Source organism: Hyperoodon ampullatus, assembly GCF_949752795.1.
Source record: "Hyperoodon ampullatus genome assembly, chromosome: 5".
In the NCBI taxonomy this organism is placed as follows: Eukaryota; Metazoa; Chordata; class Mammalia; order Artiodactyla; family Ziphiidae; genus Hyperoodon; species Hyperoodon ampullatus.
Window position 1 is genome coordinate 141,266,760 of NC_136918.1, and position 21,757 is coordinate 141,288,516.

General features: G+C 43.3%; 1 protein-coding gene across 2 annotated transcripts in view; it reads right to left on the reverse strand.

The window, feature by feature from the left end:
* DSCAM (DS cell adhesion molecule) overlaps window positions 1-21,757 on the reverse strand; it is a gene marked incomplete at both ends in the record, with an annotated part of 733,341 nt that overhangs the window by 111,092 nt on the left and 600,492 nt on the right. For both annotated transcript variants that reach the window (XM_079704973.1, XM_079704974.1), the window contains one exon: window positions 15,030-15,100. In XM_079704973.1, the coding sequence (XP_079561099.1) occupies window positions 15,030-15,100 (71 nt within the window). The remainder of the gene's footprint in view (window positions 1-15,029; window positions 15,101-21,757) is intronic.

The following is a 21,757-nucleotide window of genomic DNA, read 5'->3' on the forward strand; positions in this document are numbered from 1 at the left end:
CTGGATGAATGGACAGGGAGAGATGGCAGAGGAGGAGTCTTACATCATTGCCTCAAAGCACATTTTCCTGCCTGTCTCTCTCCTTGGGTTGGCCCTCCATGGCCACTCTGCCATCCACGGGGGCTCTAAGTTCATTCTCTGCATTGTAGGTCTCCTACAAGGGATACGTGCAGCCATGTGGCTCCCCCCCTCAATGTTATTGTTCATCGAGGGACAGATAAAGAGCCAAGGGTCCACGTGGTGTGAAATAAAAGTGGACATGTGATCTGACAATGAGACACGCTTAAGTTACGATGAATGACAAAGTGTTTGAAGTGTGTACTATCTGGAGAGGCCAAGAACTTGGAATTGGAGCTGGATGGTCACCGTAGTCTAGTCAGACTTGGCAGCCGAGGAGGAGATGGTGACCAAGGGTGTGCGTTGGCTTGGAACACAAATGCAGAATTCTAGAAACATTTTGGAGAATATTGTGGGATGAACTTAAGGCTAACTACTGTACAACAGGGTGCCATGTTTTCAATTTCTAAACTGTAGGGTAGCTCTCATTTCATTCACTCATTCACTCATTCATTCATTCATCCCACCAACAAACATTTGTTGAGTAGCTACTCTTGTTAAATCCCTCTTTTTTGGAATTTTGCTGTCCTTTGCAAATCCCATTATCTGGTAGCCACATAGAGCATTTCTCACCAGCCATAAAGGCTTATCCAGTGGTTTCTGCTGACGCCCTAACAAAAGAATTCACAGAACATATGCGGACCAGGATTGGGTTTACCTATCAGCTCTGAGGTCTCTAGGGGCATCTCCCACCTAACATCAGGGCCTCTAGATGCTGTGCATCCTTCTTAAGGTTCTACATCCAACTCAGGTAGCTGGTAAGGAGGGCATTGTGGCTTCTGAAGCTCAGAGAAGCTAGAGAAGACTTCTGAGAAAGAGACTTCACCAGAAGGGTGATGGCTCAGTGTGCCAGAGCTTGGGAGTGGAATCAGTCAGAAGTGGCAAGGAGAGGGAGGTGCCCTGGGCTCAGAGCAGGGGAAGAGCAGGGAGAGGGTGAGGAGGGGGGCTGTGGAAGTTTCCATGGGCCAACGAGGGGTGTGGCCAAGGCCCAGCCAGGAAAGAATCCACCTAGAGACTCTGAGGTTCTGGGAGGCTGGTCCGGTACCTCTGAGCCTGCAGGTAACAGGAATTTAGGGAAAACAGGGGGTTTGGTTTTGATGCCAAGAGGCAGTGTGTACTAGTCTGTGAGTATGAAGGCTGGGGTCCCAGCTATTTAGTAGAAGCTGAGTGATCCTAAAGGACTTGGCTTCCCCCATACAGACAGGAGTATCCAGCCTAGAGGAACTCCCCTGCAGGGAAGGGGTACCCCCATGGATGGCAGTGTGGCCATGGAGGGCCAGATGGACCCATCAATAGGCCACAGAGATTTAGGGGGCCACATCTGACCCAGATCTGCTAAGCTAGTGCAAAAGGCACTAGTGCACATAGTGCTTTAAATCTCTGCCCAGAGGACCAATGAACAGGCAGCTATTCTGACGAGTTTCAATTGTATGTGGCTGCTTCTTTTACTATCATCTTGGTTTATTAAACATGGTTGACAAACTGTGGTCCTGGGGGCAGGTCCTTTAGCCACTTGTTTTTATATGGCTCTTAGCAAAGAATGTACATATTTTTAAATGACTGCAAAAAATCAAAAGAGGAAGAATAGTGTGTGACATGTGAAAATTATACGAGCTTCAAATGTCAGGGGGGCTGAGTCAGGTTTTACTGGAGCCCAGCTGCACCCACCCAGCTGTGTATCTGCCATGTCTGCTTCTGAGCTACAGTGGCAGAGTTGAGGGGCTGTGACAGAGACCTCATGGCCTACAAAGTCTAGATTACTTGCTTTCTGGCCCTTGACAGGAACAGGTTGCAGACCCCTGTAGGACACAGTGTTGTGGACAGAAGCCGCCTGCAGGGTGAGATCCACTCTGTGGGCTGGAGGTTGAAGGCAGGGAGGGATGTGGGGAGATGATCAACAGTGGAAGGAGAAGCACCTCCGAGAGAGGGGGAGTTGGAGAAAGGCCCGGGTTTGGGCCAAAGGAGAGTCAGTGACCCTCCCTGCTGGGATGTCAAAGTTCTAGCCTGTGTTCTATCAGAAGACAAAGAATGCCTGAATCCACAGTGGACCTTTGGTCCTGGATATGGTACCTGCCATCTAGACCTCAGTGATGGTCCTAAGCATAAGCATAGGATGGCATTGCTCCTGCAGAGTTAAGTAGACTCTCTTGTCTGTACTTGGGTAATGAAAAGCTTTGGCCTCAATTAAAGGCATCAACACTCATGAATGGGTAATGGAGGAAAAGAACATTGAAAAGCATCTAATAGGCTACTCTGCCCTGTCAGGAACTTGCTAGAAGCATTTGGACAAGGGCCTCCCCCCAGGGAAGGCTCTGGTCTGAAGTGGGGGGATGGGTCTGACACATTCCCAGGAGCAAAGAGAGCCACTGATTCTGTCCAGACCCCCGGGAGTGACACCACACTTTCCCTGCGTCGTATTTTCCTTCTTTGCAAATTCTCACTTCTAGGAGTCATTGAGAACATGCCTCCGGAATTCTTCTGTTATTTATATAAAGACAGGGCTTATTCCCACTTTAGATTGTGACAGGGAGGGAAAATGAGAATGAAAATATACTTTTAAAAAGTAGCATTATTCTATTTCCTGTATTTCTGTGATTCCTCAAAACACAAAAAACATTTATGTTTGGACTCAACATTTTCAAAAGAATGTACCAATGGAAGGACTCCATCACAGGAACTGAAAGGATGTAAAATCAGTTTTCAAAAATTTTAATACGAAGAGGAGATTGACCTTTAAAAAAAATGTGGAAGGTTACCTAGAAATAGAGCTAGTTGGTTACATCTTAGTGCATTAAATTAAATATATTTGTATTAGTGAAATGAGTCCGAAAGCATATGTTGTATTTTTCTGTCCTACCCCATGTAACCGTGAAAATGGAATGTGGAAATTAGATGCCCAAAGTCTCCCAAAGCAGTTGACTCCTGCTTTCCTGGCTGGAGTTCTTCCTGCAACAGACCCAGAAGAACTTGGTCCAGCCTATTTTAAATGATAAAAGTAACATTGTATTTCTTCCCTTATCTTAGGAGACATGTCCATATTGGACAGATGTTTTCCCTTTATTCTTTGATTTTTCATTCTAACACCTGTGCCCCATTTACTAATTTATCTACCCTATTTGAGTTCTCTGATAAGATGGGAAATGTCATCAGCAAGATGGCTTAATGATGGCTTTCTAAGAAAATTAAGCACATTAGTAAATCAATGAAGGTAGAACATACCCTCACACCATATACAAAAATACTCAAAATGGCTTTAAGACTTAAACATAAGACAAGACACCATAACACTTCTAGAAGAGAACATAGGCAAACTATTCTCCAACATAAATCATAGCAATGTTTTCTTAGGTCAGTCTGCCAAGGTAATAGAAATAAAAGCAAAAATAAACAAATGGGACTTAATCAAACTTACAAGCTTTTGAACAGCAAAGGAAACGAAAAGACAACCTACAGGATGGGAGAAAATATTTGCAAACAATGTGACCAACAAGGGCTTAATTTTAAAAATATACAAGCAGCTCATACAACTCAACAACAACAAAAAAACAAACAACCTAATCGAAAAATGGGCAGAAGAACTAAATACGTATTTCTCTAAAGAAGACATACAGGTGGCCAATAGGCACATGAAAACATGCTCAACGTTGCTAATTATTAGAGAAATGCAAATCAAAACTACAGTGAGATAGCACCTCACACTGGTCAGAATGGCCATCATTAAAATGTCTACAAACAATAGATTCTGGTAAGGGAGAAAAGGGAACCCTCCTAAACTGTTGGTAGAAACGTAAGTGGGTGCAGCCACTGTGCAAAACAGCATGGAGGTTCCTCAAAAAACTCAAAATAGAGCTATCATATGATCCAGCAATCCCATTCCTGCATATATATCTGGACAAAACTATAATTCAAAAAGATACATGTTCATAGCAGCACTATTCACAATAGCCAAGACATGAAAGCAACCTAAATGTTCATCAACAGATGAATAGATAAAGCAGATGTGGTACATTTATACAATGGAATATTACTCAGCTATAAAAAACAGAATAATCCCATTTGCAGCCACATGGATGGAACTAGAGATTACATACTAAATGAAGTAAGTCAGACAAAGACAAATATCATATGATATCACTTATATGTGGAATCTAAAATATGACACAAATGAATTTATCTGTGAAACAGAAACAGACTCACAGACATAGAGAACAGACTTGTGCTTTCCAAGGGGTAGGGGGGTAGGGGAAGGAAGAACTGGGAGTTGGGATTAGCAGATTCAAACGATTATATATAGAATGAATAAACAACAAGGTCCTACTGCATAGCATAGGGAACTAAATCCAATATGCTGTGATAAATCATAATGGAAAAGAATATATAAAAAAATCATATATATATGTATTACTGAATCACCCTGCTGTACAGCAGAAATTAAGACAATGTAACTCAACTATACTTCAGTAAAAAATGAATAAAAAAAGAAACTTAAGCACATCAAATAGTGTATATTCATTTATTCACTCACTGAATGGGTGCCATTCAATTCACTTATAATACTGAAGGCCATATTCACTTTAGTTTGGTCTTCTCATTTGTTCTTTGTGAAAAGTAGGGCTAGTATTTTATGAGAACCAGTAAAACTACATACGAGCCAGTCTTTTGAATACTTTTGAATACTACCTGTCCGTCTATCATTTAGATTATTTAAAATAAAAATTTTATTGATTAATTTGTTGGCTGGGCAGATTTCATGATATTTACATTTACTGGGAGGTATTTGTTATCAGCAAGGGGTGTGCTGTCCAGAGTCATCAGAGGGGCCAGCATCCAGGGTAGAGAGAATGATCGGGGCTGTTATTCACTGAACCAAACTCATATCCTAAAATGCTTTCCCAGTCTCCATCCTCCGAGGCTGTCAAGACAGTGCTGGGAGATGAGTACAAACAAGGCTATGCTGTTGCAATGGCTACTGTTTGTCTATGACTTAATGAAAAGGACACTCAGATCGGACATAGTGGTAGGATTCGAGCTTCAGCAATGACAAACCAAGTTACTTGCTCAAGATCATTTTTACTAAATGTAGAGGGGAGAGTAATATCTAATTATGTGGAAGTCTAATCCAGCGCTTTCTGTACTGTATCAGAGTGTCCTTATTATATGTAATTTACTTGCTGTAGATGCATTTAAATTATGCTAATCCTACTTTATGCATAATGTAATGAAATATTATCAAGTTATACTTTTTCATATACTCTTTATTTTCACTGCAAGTGTTATATATTCATAAATGGATGACACTAAGTTTTCATTGCTAAATTATGCATAGTGTAATTGTCAATAGACAATTAAATAAATTTTAATATCATCCTGACCATAAGCAATTTTTATCTTAATGTCCCAATTTTAGAAACCAATCCACTTGATAAATGTGATGTGGATATACTAAATAAAGACCTATGGCTGGTCACCAGTTAATGTCCAAAATGCTCTTTTAGTTCCAACCTCATGATTCCTACTCACTACACTTGTTTGCATTTCTGATAATACGCTCCATCATTCACGGCAAAAATACCATCCTTACCTTCTAACTTATTGTAACCTAACAGTTCATAACTTGTTTATTTATTTATTTATTTATTTTAACATCTTTATTGAAGTATAATTGCTTTACAATATTGTGTTATTTTCTGCTGTATAACAAAGTGAATCAGCTATCCCTATACATATATCCCCCTATGCCCTCCCTCTTGTATCTCCCTCCCACCCTCCCTATCCCACCCCTCTAGGTGGTCACAAAGCACCGAGATGATCTCCCTGTGCTATATGCAGCTGCTTCCCACTAGCTATTTTAAATCTGGTAGTGTATATATGTCCATGCCACTCTCTCACTTTGTCACAGCTTACCCTTCCCCTGTCCCCGTCCTCAAGGCTATTCTCTACGTCTGCGTCTTTATTCCTGTCCTGCCCCTAGGTTCTTCCGAACCACTTTTTCTTTTTATATTCCATATATATGTGTTAGCATATGGTATTTGCTTTTCTCTTTCTGACTTACTTCACTCTGTCTGACAGAATGTAGGTCCATCCACCTCACTACAAATAACTCAATTTCATTTCTTTTTATGGCTGAGTAATGTTCCATTTTGTATATGTGTCACATCTTCTTTACCCATTCATCTGTTGATGGACACTTAGGTTGCTTCCATGCCCTGGCTATTGTAAATAGTGCTGCAATGAACATTGTGGTACATGACTCTTTTTGAATTATGGTTTTCTCAGGGTATATGCCCAGTAGTGGGATTGCTGGGTCATATGGTAGTTTTATTTTTAGTTTTTTAAGGAGCCTCCATACTGTTCTCCATAGTGGCTGTATCAATTTACATTCCCACCAACAGTGCAAGAGGGTTCCCTTTTCTCCACACCCTCTCCAGCATTTATTGTTTGTAGATTCTTTGATAATGGCCATTCTGACTGGCGTGAGGTGATACCTCATTGTAGTTTTCATTTGCATTTCTCTAATGATTAGTGATGTTGAACATCCTTTCATGTGTTTGTTGGCAATCTGTATATCTTCTTCGGAGAAATGTCTATTTAGGTCTTCTGCCCATTTTTGGATTGGGTTGTTTGTTTTTTGATATTGAGCTGTGTGAGCTGCTTGTATAATTGGGGGATTAGTCCTTTGTCAGTTGCTTTGTTTGCAAATATTTTCTTCCATTCTGAAGGTTGTCTTTTTGTCTTGTTTATGGTTTCCTTTGCTGTGCAAAAGCTTTTAAGTTTCATTAGGTCCCATTTGTTTATTTTTGTTTTTATTTCCATTTCTCTAGGAGGTGGGTCAAAAAGGATCTTGCTGTGATTTATGGCATAGAGTGTTCTGCCTATGTTTTCCTCTAAGAGTTTTATAGTGTCTGGCCTTACATTTAGGACTTTAATCCATTTTGAGTTTATTTTTGTGTATGGTGCTAGAGAGTGTTCTAATTTCATTATTTTACATGTATCTGTCCAGTTTTCCCAGCACCACTTACTGAAGTGGCTGTCTTTTCTCCATTGTATATTCTTGTCTCCTTTATCAAAGATAAGGTGACCATATGTGCGTTGGTTTATCTCTGGGCTTTCTATCCTGTTCCATTGATCTATATTTCTGTTTTTGTGCCAGTACCATACTGTCTTGATTACTGTAGCTTTGTAGTGTAGTCTGAACTCAGTGAGCCCGATTCCTCCAGCTCCGTTTTTCTTTCTCAAGATTGCTTTGGCTATTCACGGTCTTTTGTGTTTCCATACAAATTGTGAAATTTTTTGTTCTAGTTCTGCAGAAAATGCCATTAGTAGTTTGAGAGGGATTGCATTGAATCTGTAGATTGCTTTGGGTAGTAGAGTCATTTTCACAATGTTGATTCTTCCAATCCAAGAACATGGTATATCTCTCCATCTGTTTGTATCACCTTTAATTTCTTTCATCAGTGTCTTACAGTTTTCTGCATACAGGTCTTTTGTCTCCTTAGGTAGGTATATTCCCAGGTATTTTATTCTTTTTGTTGCAGTGGTAAATGGGAGTGTTTCCTTAATTTCTCTTTCAGATTTTTCATCATTAGTGTATAGGAATGCCAGAGATTTTTGTGCATTAATTTTGAATCCTGCTGCTTTACCAAATTTATTGATTAGCTCTAGTAGTTTTCTGGTAGCATCTTTGGGATTCTCTATGTATAGTATCATGTCATCTGCAAACAGTGTCAGTTTTACTTCTTCTTTTTCGATTTGGATTCCTTTTATTTGTTTTTCTTCTCTGATTGCTGTGGCTAAAACTTCCAAAAGTATGTTGAATAATAGTGCTGAGAGTAGGCAACCTTGTCTTGTTCCTGATCTTAGAGGAAACAGTTTAAGTTTTTCACCATTGAGAATGATGTTGGCTGTGGGTTTGTCATATATGGCCTTTATTATGTTGAGGTAAGTCCCCCTATGTCTACTTTCTGGAGGGTTTTTATCATAAATGGGTGTTGAATCTTGCTGAAAGCTTTTTTTATATCTATTGAGGTTATCATATGGTTTTTCTCCTTCAGTTTGTTAATGTGGTGTATCATGTTGATTGGTTTGCATATATTGAAGAATCCTTGCATCCCTGGGATAAACCCCACTTGATCATATGGTATATGATCCTTTTAATGTGCTGCTGGATTCTGTTTGCTAGTATTTTGTTGAGGATTTTTACCTCTATGTTCATTAGTGATATTGGCCTGTAGTTTTCTTTTTTTGTGGCATCTTTGTGTGGTTTTGGTATCAGGGTGATGGTGGCTTCGTAGAATGAGTTTGGGAGTGTTCCTCCCTCTGCTATATTTTGGAAGAGTTTGAGAAGGACAGGTGTTAGCTCTTCTCTAAATGTTTGATAGAATTCACTTGTGAATTTGTCTGGTCCTGGGCTTTGGTTTGTTGGAAGATTTCTAATCACAGTTTCAATTTCAGTGCTTATGATTGGTCTGTTTATATTTTCTATTTCTTCCTGGTTCAGTCTCAGAAGGTTGTGCTTTTCTAAGAATTTGTCTATTTCTTCCAGGTTGTCCATTTTATTGGCCTATAGTTGCTTGAGGTTCATAACTTGTTTATAAGCTAACTGTTCTAAAACAGAACAGGGAAAGTGTCTGTCCTCATGTATCTTGTATTATGCCAGGTTTATCCAGGCTCCATGTGAAGCTTTCAGGAGAAACCATCTGAAAGGACTGCAGGCTGATGAATGGAGTTGGCCTTGTTCTGAGTCCTTAGTTGAAGTTCAATTTATGTCTTGTCAGGGTGAATCAGCTGAGAGGTCCAGCCTTTTCCCTGGGATGGAACGGAGACAACCCTTCTAGACTGAGTCTCAGCTAACTTGTCTTCCCAGAATGCCCATGTGTGAGCCTGCATCCCACACTCTTGGTGGCTCAGCAGCCTTTGGAAAGCTGGCCAGCATCTTCTTGCTGCCGTTTGAGGCTGGGAACTAAGAGGACTGCCTGCTTAGGTTGGGAGGCCAGCCAGGGCCTTTAGGGCAGGCAGAATGGCAGCTCTGCTCTGGGACAGAGAACTGGGGTCCTAGGAAAAGGCCAATCACATGGCTAAACCAAAAGGGCTAATCTGATGGAGAGGTGTGGAGAGAGGCAGAACATATTCCAAAGAAGCAAAAAAGCAATGAATGGTTTTATGAAAGGGATCTGTATATTTTATACATGTGCAAAAAAGTAAGATGCTAATATAGTCATGTAGGGCTTTTTAAGGTGTCCAGAGGTTTCCAAAGGAAAGGTACCCCCTCTTTATATGCATATTTTAACATGAAGGTGAACAATGAGTGGTTCATGTATTTATTTAACAAATATTGACTGCGCTTCTACTGAGAATATAACAAACAAACAAAATATGCCCTCTACCTTCATAGAGCTTACAGCCTAGTCAACTGTAAGAAGTTAAGAGAGAATAATCCTACTCCCTGTGGATGACCAAGAAGTTTTGAAATCAGTTTGGATTTTTCTTCTCTCACTGTAGGGGAAAGAGGTAAGTCTTCTTAATATGAGAAGGGCTGACAGTTCCTTATCTATTTGTCAGGCATACTGGTCATCAAGATTCTTAATAAAACTGCAGAAAATCTACCTCTAGAACCAATTGATTAGTTCATAAAAGAAATGTAAATTTTGTAATTTTTTCATAGCCTAAGGATTAAAGCAAGAGTTTAAAAATTAAGTAAAATTAATTTCAAGGCAACCCTTTTGAATTTCAACTGACTTAGGAAAGAAAGATGTCGACTTACTACTCCAGATATGCTAAGGTTAAGTTTACAATTTGGAAAGAAAGTGGTAGCAGGTAAAATGTACAGGTTACCTATTTTCTTTAACCTTAGTGGGGTTGGGTAACGTTTATAACATGAGGCTGGAAGGAGTTGGAAGAGGAAATAATAGTTGTTGAACCTTTCCATGTACAAGTGCAATAGCGTCATTCAACGTACTTGAGCTCATCAATTGCTTCGAAGCCCGGCAGGCAAAGTCAGATTGCCAAGGTAGGTAGGGGTCCTTTGACAGTCACGAGCCCTCAGATCTTGGGCAAACCCCTGTAACCTGAGGAGGTTGTACAGAACTGGGTATACCCAGCACAGAGATCCAAAAGTATAATGCATGTAAGAATTGAGCAGAGCGCCTGGCAGAGAGCAAGTGCTCAGGAAGACAGGTTTCCCAGGAATCCCAGCCAGGAAATGCCAGTGCTAGAAGGTGCTCCTTTCCAGTGGGGTATTCCTTTCCCTGGAGGAAGAGGGATTTGGATGTAGAAGTCAAGTGGCGTCTGCAGTTTATTAAATCATTGCTATGAAGATCACTAGCAATAAGGCAGTTTTGTTTTTAAATGACAAACTAAGCCATTTTCCCATTGTAAGAGCTCTTCTCTGAAACATATACTAGATTGTAATGATGCCTCAATTACTTGGAATTATTGGGGATTGTGGAGGTGTGGTGCTCTAGTTAAAAGTATCCTTCAGATTTCTAAAATTTAATTAAATCCCCAAATACCCAGTGTTCATATTTTATGGAAATCACGTGTCTTCTGCAATGTTATTCTTTCTAAATAAAATCTCAGTCAGAGAGGATGATACTGAAGGGCAGGAAAGTGGCAAAATCATTCTCAGGATTTTTATCCGGAGTCAGTTTGTTTTCAGCAATGCAATATTTAAGCAGTGGACAATTTCAAATTTTCAGGATAGCCTATGGCTCTAAAAGATTTCTCATTCAAAACAAAACAAAACAAAACACTTACGTCAATAGGAAAAAAAGTCTCTGCCTTAAATTGCATTCTCTGGGTAAATGTTTTGTGATATCTATAGTAATTAAATATTCCAAACTCTGAAAGTTTTATTTAATGAGCATATGTAAATAGCCTTCAAACTGTCCTCAATTTGCATAAAATGGGATCAGTTGATTCTGAGACTGACTAGAAGAGAAGGTGACAGGGACTGTCAAAAGAGACTCGTTCGTTCTGTCAGTGTTTTTATACTTAGGCGACAGACTAAAATCTGAATTTTCTGAAAAACCAAAGAATTCTCATTTAGTTTTACAATTTTCAGGTACTTGATCAAATACGTGGTTATCAGTAATCCGTAGCCTTCAATATTCTTTCTGATTTTGAATAACCCCAGCAGAAACATGCAGTAAATTGTATTTACTTATGCAAAATGCTTATGCAAACTTTCTGTTTTTCAAGGCGTGTGGAGCAAGAGCTAGGAAGTGAATTTTACTATCATTTACCTAATTTTTATTTTACTTAGAACTCTTACTTTATCTCTTTTGAGTTCTTGTTAAGGCACTGCTTAGCAACTTTAAGTAACTCAAAATATGTAAAATTATGGAAAAGCCCTTTCTGAGCCTTCATCTTCCGTAATATAGACAAGTTAATATGGTCCCGGTTCTTGGGCATCTTCCTGTGGGCTTACATTTAAGTGATGCTCGGATGCCCATTTCCTCTAAAATGTATCACACTTTTACTGGATCATTACTACCATTTATTTTGCAATCAATTAGAGTAGAAACCCACGTGCAGAATGGCTGGTCTATCTGGGACACTGAATGTGGGTACAGTGGTCCATCACTGTATGCTCCAGAGTATTGCACTGTAGCATGAATTAGACTCTCGCCACCTTACAGCCTGGTTTTGGGAGATCCTAAAAGCTAGGGGGCCTTCTCCACAGCAGTTTCTGACAGACATGTGCTTCAGAGGCTAGCACAACAAAAGCACTTGTTATTCACATATGCCCTCATTCATTCATTCATTCATACAGACCTGCCAGCCATGAGGATCAAGGATAAATAAGACCCTCCCTGCCTCCAAGGAGCTCACAAAACAGCAGAGGAGATGCGACAAAATAGACTGTAGAAAGTGTGTGACAGGGATCTCATGGGACTATCTCCCAGAATCATGGGTAACACAAAGGGCCGAAAAATTAATTTGGAGATTTACACATCTTCACCGAGGGAGTCAGGCAGGACCAGAGCCCTGAGTAAGCAGGATGGGACAGGTCGGGGGGTGGAGGGGGGATGCTACAAACATTGAGAGCAGCAATGACAGCTGAGGAGAGAAGAGGACAGCACGGTCCCCTAGAACTGGGGGAGGAGAGGGTGGTAAACCTGAGACAGGATGCTGCAGCCTGATGCTGGTGGCTGGGCTGTCCTCTGGGGTTTGGTCTATAGCCAGTAAGGCATGTGTAACCTCTGGTGGACTTGAAAACTTAAACACTTGAAACTTTTCTTTGGTGAAAGAAATAACCAAGTTAAGCAGGAAAAGTTGTTAATTTCGTTCAATAGAAGGTGTCTGTTACAAACATGTTGTTTGTACAAGGATAATTAAACAAATTTAACTTCTGTCTCTGATGTTATGAAATGTCTGCCAAGCTGCCCCTGACCTTTAAGAGGTTTAGTGTCTAAAATGGCTATATTCCCACCCAAAGCCCGGAGCTGTTCTTCCCTCTATCTCATGTCTCTTCATTGAGCGCATCTTTTACTTCTGATGAGTTTTCTTGTGAGCCTCAATGAGTTTCTGCCTCAGTCCCCCCAGTATTTCCATCCTGGTTGACAGATGTGTGGCCCCCTCCTTAGGCTAAAACAGTTTCTTCCTCTTTCTTTACTCCTTTCCTATTAGCCTCTTTACACAAAATGTAAATCTGGGACTTTAACGCCATAAAATAAAGGCATATTTTATGTAACACATCATACTTTGGATTACCTAGACTCGCATACAGTTTGGTTGAATCAGTGACACACTTTCATGATGCAATCAGGCCAGTGTGAAATGACAGCCAATCAACGAGCAGCCCCTACTCCACTCAGTGGTACCCACATCCTTTTCTGCAGCCTGCTACCCTGTGAGAAATCACGGTGCCATGAATAGGACAGCAAAACCAGTTCACAGTCTAGTGGAGGTGAGGCCTCCTTTCAATAGCCCACGACTTGTTCATCCTTTTGACATTCAGAAGAAATTTAACTGCAACCTACTGACTTTTCCTGCTGCTTTTCAATGGAGACAGAAAGGATGCAATGGCTTTTAAAGCCTCTGAAGTTTCTATTTTTAGTTATAAGAGCTCTGGGGACAGACACCTTTCTCCTGCAGGATACAGAAAGCTCTGGGGGCCACTGTAATAGCTTTTCAGTGGCAAAAGGCAAGAGAATGCGGAGGGCTGGTGGAGGAAACTTCCCAGTCTTTAACACAAGACAAGAGTGAGTCAGCATTCCATTTGCCCAGTGGCTGGGCTGCGTGTGGGGCTGTGGCTTGCTGAGTGCCTTTCATCACGCAATGTGTGATGCTCACAGCTGGCGGATGTGCTCACAAAGACGAATGGCCCCCTCCCCACCTGGCTCGGCCTGCCCTGTCTGAGCAGCTGAACAGTTGCAGTGTGTTGCCTGCTAGAATCACAGCTCAGTGGCCGGGCTGTAAAAAGACAGCACAAAGGGGCTTGCTGCCCTACTGTGTGTTAACACCCAAGGTGATGTCCACCCCAAACTTGAAAATCCTTTCCTTTTTTTTTTGTTATGGAGGCTGGTCATTTTATGAAAGAGCTGATGCTAGAAGGAAAAAACCCAACAAGTGGTGCAACAAATAAGGTTTTTAATGGGACCGAGAGGTGGGCAGTTTGAAGACCTCACTGTGGCTCTTACCTTCCTGTCTGAGTGAGAACACAGAAAAAATGGTGAGGAAGGAGGTAAGAAGAGAACATGTGTGATGAGAGAAACCCAGAAGTGGAAAAGTAAGTGCAACTTTGCAGACGTTCTGACCCAGTAACAGCATTCTAGATAAAATGGAAATTGGGCTAAGGCAGTTGGCTCCAAGACCACATGAAGGGGGGGACTAATTCTCAAGCAGTTTCACCCACCACGTCAATGACTTCAGGATCCCTGGGGCAGCACTGCCTAGTGTGCTGGTTTGTGATGAGCTTGGGCCAGAATGTCAATCAACACTGTTTTCTTCACTGAGAAAGTTTTGCTAAGAAAAACATGTCTGCTGGAGGAAACAGCATGCTGAATGGTGTGCTTGTTTGCATTGTGGCTCACGCTTTCTCTCCCAGCAGCTGGCAATGAGCCCTCAGCACATCAGCAGCCAGTCCGCATCTGCTGGCCATGCTGGAGGGACCACTGCCTGGGACAGCAGCTGGCCCATCGCCGTCCCCCTTCCCTGGGTGTGTGTGAGGCCACCGCTAGCTGGGGGCACAGCAAGGACCTTTGTCCTCCCTGCCACTTGGTGGGCTGTCTACCACACCATGATTTGCCATTTAGGAAAAGCAATTAGGAAAAGTTTCCACTGAGATGAATTAACAAGCGTGGTCATGCACGTCCATTTCCCGATTTGTGAGTGCAGAGCAGTGCTTAGGACACGATCACGATTCAAAGACTAAAAATAAGGCCCCCAAACTTCACTCTCTGTAGATACAGAAGTTGCTGTAAATGTATTCAAATGTGGATACAAATGCTGGATTTTAATAAAAGGGCTTTTAATCTAACTCTGCCACATAAAAGTTTCATATGTATAATTTTGCTGTACACCTGAAACTAACACAACATTGTAAATCAACCATACTCCAATAGAAAATAAACATTAAAAAAAAAAGGCAGGCTTCCCTGGTGGCGCAGTGGTTGAGAGTCCGCCTGCCGATGCAGGGGACACGGGTTCGTGCCCCGGTCCGGGAGGATCCCACATGCTGCGGAGTGGCTGGGCCCGTGAGCCATGGCCGCTGAGCCTGCGCGTCCGGAGCCTGTGCTCCGCGACGGGAGAGGCCACAACAGTGAGAGGCCCACATACCGCAAAAAAAAAAAAAAAAAAGAAAAAGGCATCACAAGGCACAATGCCTTGGCATCATAACACTTAACGTGAGTGAAGTGCTCTCCAGCCCCCATGGACAAAGTGCCAAGAAGACAAGTGTTTGCTGGGTTTACCTTCCAGGTGACCCTGATGCTCTGGGATGAGATGGGCTCCAGGTGAACTTCCTGAGGCGGGCCGTCGGGAGCTGTAAAGACCAAAACCCACAGACCAGTTAGAGACGGGTTCCAGAGCGAATAGGAACCCACACAACAATACGCAGGCCCAGAAGACACGCCACAGCAGCTTCAGTGGGAAAACCAATTTTGCAGAGTCACTGCGTACAACGTTTACCTCGTGCTCACTCGCTCCTAGAAAAAATAGATGCTGAGGACGCATCCTGGTATTCTTCCTCACCTTGTCCTTGACAACTTGATGAATAAACCTCAAGTTAATAAACCCGTAAAACAGGAAGTTGGGCTTCCCTGGTGGCGCAGTGATTGAGAATCTACCTGCTAATGCAGGGGACACGGGTTCGCACCCTGGTCTGGGAGGATCCCACATGCCACGGAGCAACTAGGCCCGTGAGCCACAACTACTGAGCCTGCGCGTCTGGAGCCTGTGCTCCGCAACAAGAGAGGCCGCGATAGTGAGAGGCCCACGCACCGCGATGAAGAGTGGCCCCCGCTTGCCACAACTAGAGATAGCCCTCGCACAGAAATGAAGACCCAACACAGCAAAAATAAATAAAATAAAATTAATAAACTCCTACCCCCAATATCTTCTAAAAAAAAAAAGTTCAAATGTCCATTGAATCGAGCTACTAATATCTTTAAAAAAAACAAAACAAAAAAAAACCCAAAACAGGAAGTTGTAAAACAACATTTCTTTGATAAAACTCTATAGTGGCTGCTGAAGACCCCTCTCCTTCCTTTGGAAGTTTTGTTTAGTGACGTGCATTGGGACCCCTCAGGATGCTCAGGACTACTTAGGGAAGAGAAAAAAAGGCTTCTGAGTCTCTTTGATGGCTTTAGTTCTCTACGCTTTCCAACGGGAAACTCCTATTAACCTGGGGCTACAGCCACAGAGGACAGACACAGTGGAAGAGTAAAACAAAGCATGCAACTCACTCCAAACTATTTCCAGTGGTTGCAGGGGGACCACTTACCTCCCAGGGACAGTCAATCACTAGGTACTAGGGATGTACCCTGTACTACGTACACAGCGTGGAACTTAGAGAGAGGAGACATCCTTGTCCAGCAAGAGTCTGTAATCTAATCAGAACACCGGGCCGAGCACACAGAGAGGAAGATGTGGATACAACACAGTACAAACCCAAGTGTCTTCGGAGAAATGGAAGCAGACAGTAACCCAGGGGTCAGCAGGGAGAGACCCCATTGGGTGATCACATATTGTCCGAAGGACAGTTTTTCAATCCCTGCTGAGCTACAAATGGCCATTTCTGTGGATGTGGAGACGCCAGGAGGACTGGAGATGAGAAATCAGGAATGGTGAACAGAAACCAACCTGAAGGGCTTGGAAGTGAGAGGAAGGGGAAAGAGAAGGGTCATTTTAGGGGAGATGTGAGAGCAAGGGAAACATGTTTTCTGTTTTTCAGAGAAAGAAGTTTTGAGTGACACCACAGTGCAGTTGCTAAGTTGGTGGGCGTTTTGAGTCTTTCTGCCTGAGTTCAAATTCTTGCTCCTTCCCTTAGTAGCTGGGTGTTTTTCTTCCAGGTTACTTAATTTTTCTGTGCCTCAGTTTCCTTCTGTATATAATGGGACAATACAATTTATGTCAGGATTGTTTTGAAAACAGTGTGCTCAGAACACATAAGCAGTCATGATGATTATTATTCTCACTGGGTGTTTTTACGGGGGAAGTTGGAGAAACAGCCAAAAGAAAAGTTACACTCGAAGGGACAATGTCCCAGCAGAGAAGCCAGAGGACAGAAGCAGAAGGGGAGGTGGTGGGCAGAGGGTGGTGTAGGGGCCAGAGCCGCTGGGGTGGGATGAAGACGAAGCAAGAAGGAGCTTCGGCAGACCTACTGGGGAGGGAAGCAAGGTGAGTGAAGACACAGGTGTGCTTGCTGCTTGCAGGGAGCAGGTTCAAATCTGATAGTCTCTCTTTTCACCAAAATCCTAAGGGGCAAAGTCAAGGGAGAGTAGAGGGCACCAGGAACACAGTGGAGGCTTGGACTGTTGCAGTGGCCTGTGGAAAAGAGTGTGCCCTGCACGTGAGAGCACTGACCCACCGGCGGGGGTGATTTCACCCATGAGGATAGTATGCAATGCAGCCAGTGGTCCCATTGCGGGGCTTTATGAGACCACTGATGGCTGCAGGAGAAATGTCACTGGGTGGACTGGGGATAAACAGTGACAACGGGAGAGAAGCAGCGGATGCTGGAATTGTTACTAAGTAGAGTAATAAAACCTGAGGGCTGCTCCCCCACACGAAGGAAGAAAGGTGGGGGGCAATTCCACAGTCGGGGCTGGTGGGACTGGGGGAGAATGGTAATGTGAGGGTTCAAGAGAGGAGGCCGAATTTCCAGAAAAGACGATTCATTACATTTGAGAAATATGAATTTGAAGGCAAGTGGGGACATCGTACTGAGGTGTCTGCTCAGCTGCTGGAAATGTTTACAAGAACCAGGGAGAGAGTCAGGTCAGCAGGTTGCTCCCTTCCACCCGCCCTGCATCCGCAGTCTAGCGAAGCCCTCCCTGAAATCGACTCTTAATGTCTCTCTTCTCTGCTTTCCCTGTCTCTCTCCTCACTGGGGACATAGCCTCTGCTGCCCCTGACCAGCATCTATGCCTGGCCCAGGTGTCAACTTTGTTCCTAAACATTAATTCTGGTCTTCACTTTACCTCTTTAAAGGGGACATGGGCCCAGCTCACGGTTCAAACTTCTTGCCCCTCACACTAACTTTGCCCTTCTCTGTGTCCTGCCTTCCTCTGCAGGTGTCTGTTCTGCACACCCCACCTCCACGCACCTTATGTCCCAGCCAGGTCCAATATCTCAGGGGAACCTAAACACACCTGCCCCTGGGCAGATCAGAGCCTGTCTTTTGCCTCCATCAGTTTCCTGCCAGTGCCCACAAGCCCCCCCTCAGCTTAGGGACAGTCTTTCCCTCTTTTCCCAACAGACTTGAAGCTGTGTGGCCTCAGGAACCCAGTCCAGAGAGAGTCCTTGCTTTGAAGGGTGAAGCAGTGCTCGGATGCTGAAGCTCAGAGCACACTTCTCCCTCCCCAGAAGGGCACAGGGTAGTTAGTTTTCTAGGGGTCCTGCAGCCCCTTGGGTTGATTGATTCTCCAGGTGAAAAGGCTGTGCTAGCATTGAAGCTAATTTCTGGAACAGTAACCCAGGGAGAGGCTGGCATCCAGATAATTGTGATCATTGTTATGTGTCTGCACCACATTTCTGCTCACAGGGTCAAGCCCTTTATGCCGGAACATTTTGATAACAGATCCAAGGAAAGCACATGGAACAGATTTCTCTCACACACCGAGAGTTCTGTGGTCAGCAAGAAGCATGTGGTTCATCCATTAAAATCCTTGAAAAATTATGTTGAGGTCTGACGGCTATACTGATGCTTGATTATTTTAGTTTAATTATGCTAAATCACATTGAACAAGGAACCCGCTCCCTAGAAATCAAAGGCACTGTTGGGGCCCCATCCATTCCACATCCTTTGGCCTTTGCTGCAGCCTTTTCAGGGGCATGGCAGGCAATAGTCACAGCCTTCATTTTCTCCTTGAGACATATTCATAATTAAAAACAAAGGTACTAGGAGAGTGCTTAAAAAATGTCCTTGATTCTATCAGAAAACATAAAGTGAGAACTGGGGAGAGTATTTTTTTCAGTCTGGTCTGGTATTTTATGAAGGTCCCTGTGAAGTGGTGGAGGGACAGTCCCTGACTCCAGGACAGACGTGACTATTTGTAAGGACACAAAACCTTTTTTACTTAGCCTATAAATACTTCAGTGATTTGTTAGTAAGCCTATAAATACTTCTGTGATTTGTTAGTAATTCATTTATTAGTCTGCCTAGTCTCTGAAGTGAATGCACTCAGACCTCCCCTCTCTTAAAAATAAAGTGATAGGACTTCCCTGGTGGCGCAGTGGTTGAGAGTCCCCCTGCCAATGCAGGGGACACGGGTTCGTGCCCCGGTCCAGGAAGATCCCACATGCTGCGGGGCAGCTGGGCCCGTGAGCCATGGCCGCTGAGCCTGCGCGTCCGGAGCCTGTGCTCCGCAACGGGAGAGGCCACAGCAGTGAGAGGCCCGCGTACCACAAAAAATAAATAAATAAAATAAATAAATAAATAAATAAATAAAGTAATAGAAACTATATTAAAGGCAGAGACTAAAAGAATGTAACCCATATACTCACAATGGCACGGTGCCCAATATAATTAGGAAGAGTTTTTGTTTGGGTGCTGAAATTTCTACTCTAAGTTTCTAAAACATTATAAAACAAGCCCTTTAAAAATGATATAAAAAATGAGCCTGCTTCGAGAATTTTAGTGCTTTCCTTACAACTCATGCGCAGTAATGTTTTTTTCATGGATCCTCATCTCATTGCAGAAGGACAATTTCTGTAAAATTAGAATCCAAGGCAGATTGAATTCCCAATGCTGACATGATTGAAGATCAACCATTAGGCCTCCATTGATTTAACTACATTTGAAAATTGTGTTGACATTTGACACTTAAAAATTTATTTAATGCTCTTGAATTGAAGCTGTACTATAAATAGAAAGCATGGTTTTTTCTTCTTTTTTTTAAAGCAGACTATTTAGCTTTTTCCTGTGGGAAGAGAAGGCTAGAGGTAAGAATTAATGATGAATGTGATTTTCCAAAATACATAGTTTCTGCATTTCTACAGAAGCCAAAACGATTCAATCTGTAAAAGAGTAATAAATGAAGACTATAATTTACAGTTCCTAATTTTGTTTCTAGGCAAGGCAACTTCTACTAATTTTGTTTGGCTGAAAATACAGGGATGTCAGACCTTTCCTAATTGTCAAACCCGAGGCGGTCCTCTATCCTCTCCAAGCAGGGAAGGAACGCCGAGACTCAGGCCTCAACACTCCCCTCTGCCCGCAAATTATTCTCTCCTCCATGTATTGGTCTCCTGGCTTCGCCCAGAGGCTTGGGGCTCAGTTGCTTATGGGGCTCGGATGAGCCACCCCAGTGGGAGGCACTCCCAAACTTCTATCTGATTCCTCTTGGGGAATTTACTGAGGGCCTACCGTGTGCCAGGTCCAAAATTGGGCAGAGCCTGGGCAAAAGTGGGCAAAAAAAGGGACTGATGGAAAACTTCATGATCTACAACCACGTGCTCATCTCTGACAGAAGCAGTGTGGGGAATTCCCTGGCAGTCCAGTGGTTAGGACTCGGTGCTCTCATTTCCAGGAGTTCAATCCCTGGATGGGGAACTAAGATCCCACAAGCCATGCAGCGTGGCCAAAAAAAAAGAAAAAAGGAGCCTGGGTGAGCAGAATGTGCAGAATATTATTTGCTGAGCACAGGAGACCAAGAGAGAGTTCAGCCAAAATCAAAATAAAACCAAGAACAGTTGACCCCTAGATGGGGAAAGGATGAATTCATTTAATGATTATTTAACAAATAAATAGCTTATTCATTTAAACTGTGATTTATTTAGCACCTGTTATGTGCCAAATGCTGTTCTGGGTGTCTGGGACACAGCAGTGAACAAAACAGACAACTATTCCTGCCTTTGTGGGAGGGACCAAAACTATAGATCCTAAACAAAATACATCAGCAAATTATATGGTATGCTGATGGTATAGAGTCTATTTTTTAAAAAGGAGAGTGTTAAGGGAGGGAGGGGACCAAGAGTGCCTGAGCAGGAGTGGACTGACATTTAAATGGGGGAGGGGTGGTCAGGGTAAGACTCATTGAGAAGGTGCAACTCAGGAAAGACCTGACAGAAGTATGCGGCGGGGGGGAGGGACTTTCCAAACCATGCCAGAATAATTCCAGAATATTTCAGAACATGCTAGGGTAGCTGGCAGGAATACACGGAGCCTGGATGAGGAACAGCAAAGGGGCAGTGATCTATTTAGGCTTAATGTCCAACGTCTCTCATTGGATGCTGGAGCAGAGTGACGATTACAGAAGCAGGTGGCTGAAGGCTCGGGTATCGGGCAATCCTGGTTCTTGGCCGGCAGACCCTGTGCAGTGGACTCTCTCCTTGAAGAGCACAGATGATGCCACACGGGGCCCTAGTGGGCCCCTCTATTCACATGTCTATTGTGCGTCGATGCCTTTTATCCTTAAGCCCTCATCACATCCCCTTGTCGCAGCCTCCAGTTCAGCACACAGGAAACTCTCCTTCTAGATCAGAGCTGCCGCTCTGAATGTGATGAAAGATGATGCAAAGCCTGTTCACTCAGTCCCGGACCCGAAGGAAGCCCACCAGCTCCCTGTGGTAAAACCCTTCGCTAATCCTGACCTTCCATCTCTGATGCATCTGAAAATTCAGCAGTTATTCAACACTGAATTTTGCCCCGCGTCATTGAACATTCACGTTCTAGGGACAGAGTCATCATGAAAATGGTGACGGGATCAGCCACCCCCAACTCGGTCACAGGCACTAAGTGACACGTGACCTTCGGGGCACAGTTGCCAATGGGGAAGCCGGTCATGGGTGAGGGTCAGCTGCGGACGTCACGTGAGGATCAGTGTCAAAGAAACCTGGCCAGTCAGGGCTCTTCTGATCCATTAGGAGCTAATCTCCTTAATGCCTGACCTTGTCTCCACTTTCTCTCTTGACTTCTCCTCTCTGGGGGTGCTAAGAGTTGCTGAGGGGGGTCGGGAGGTGTGCTAGACATTGATCT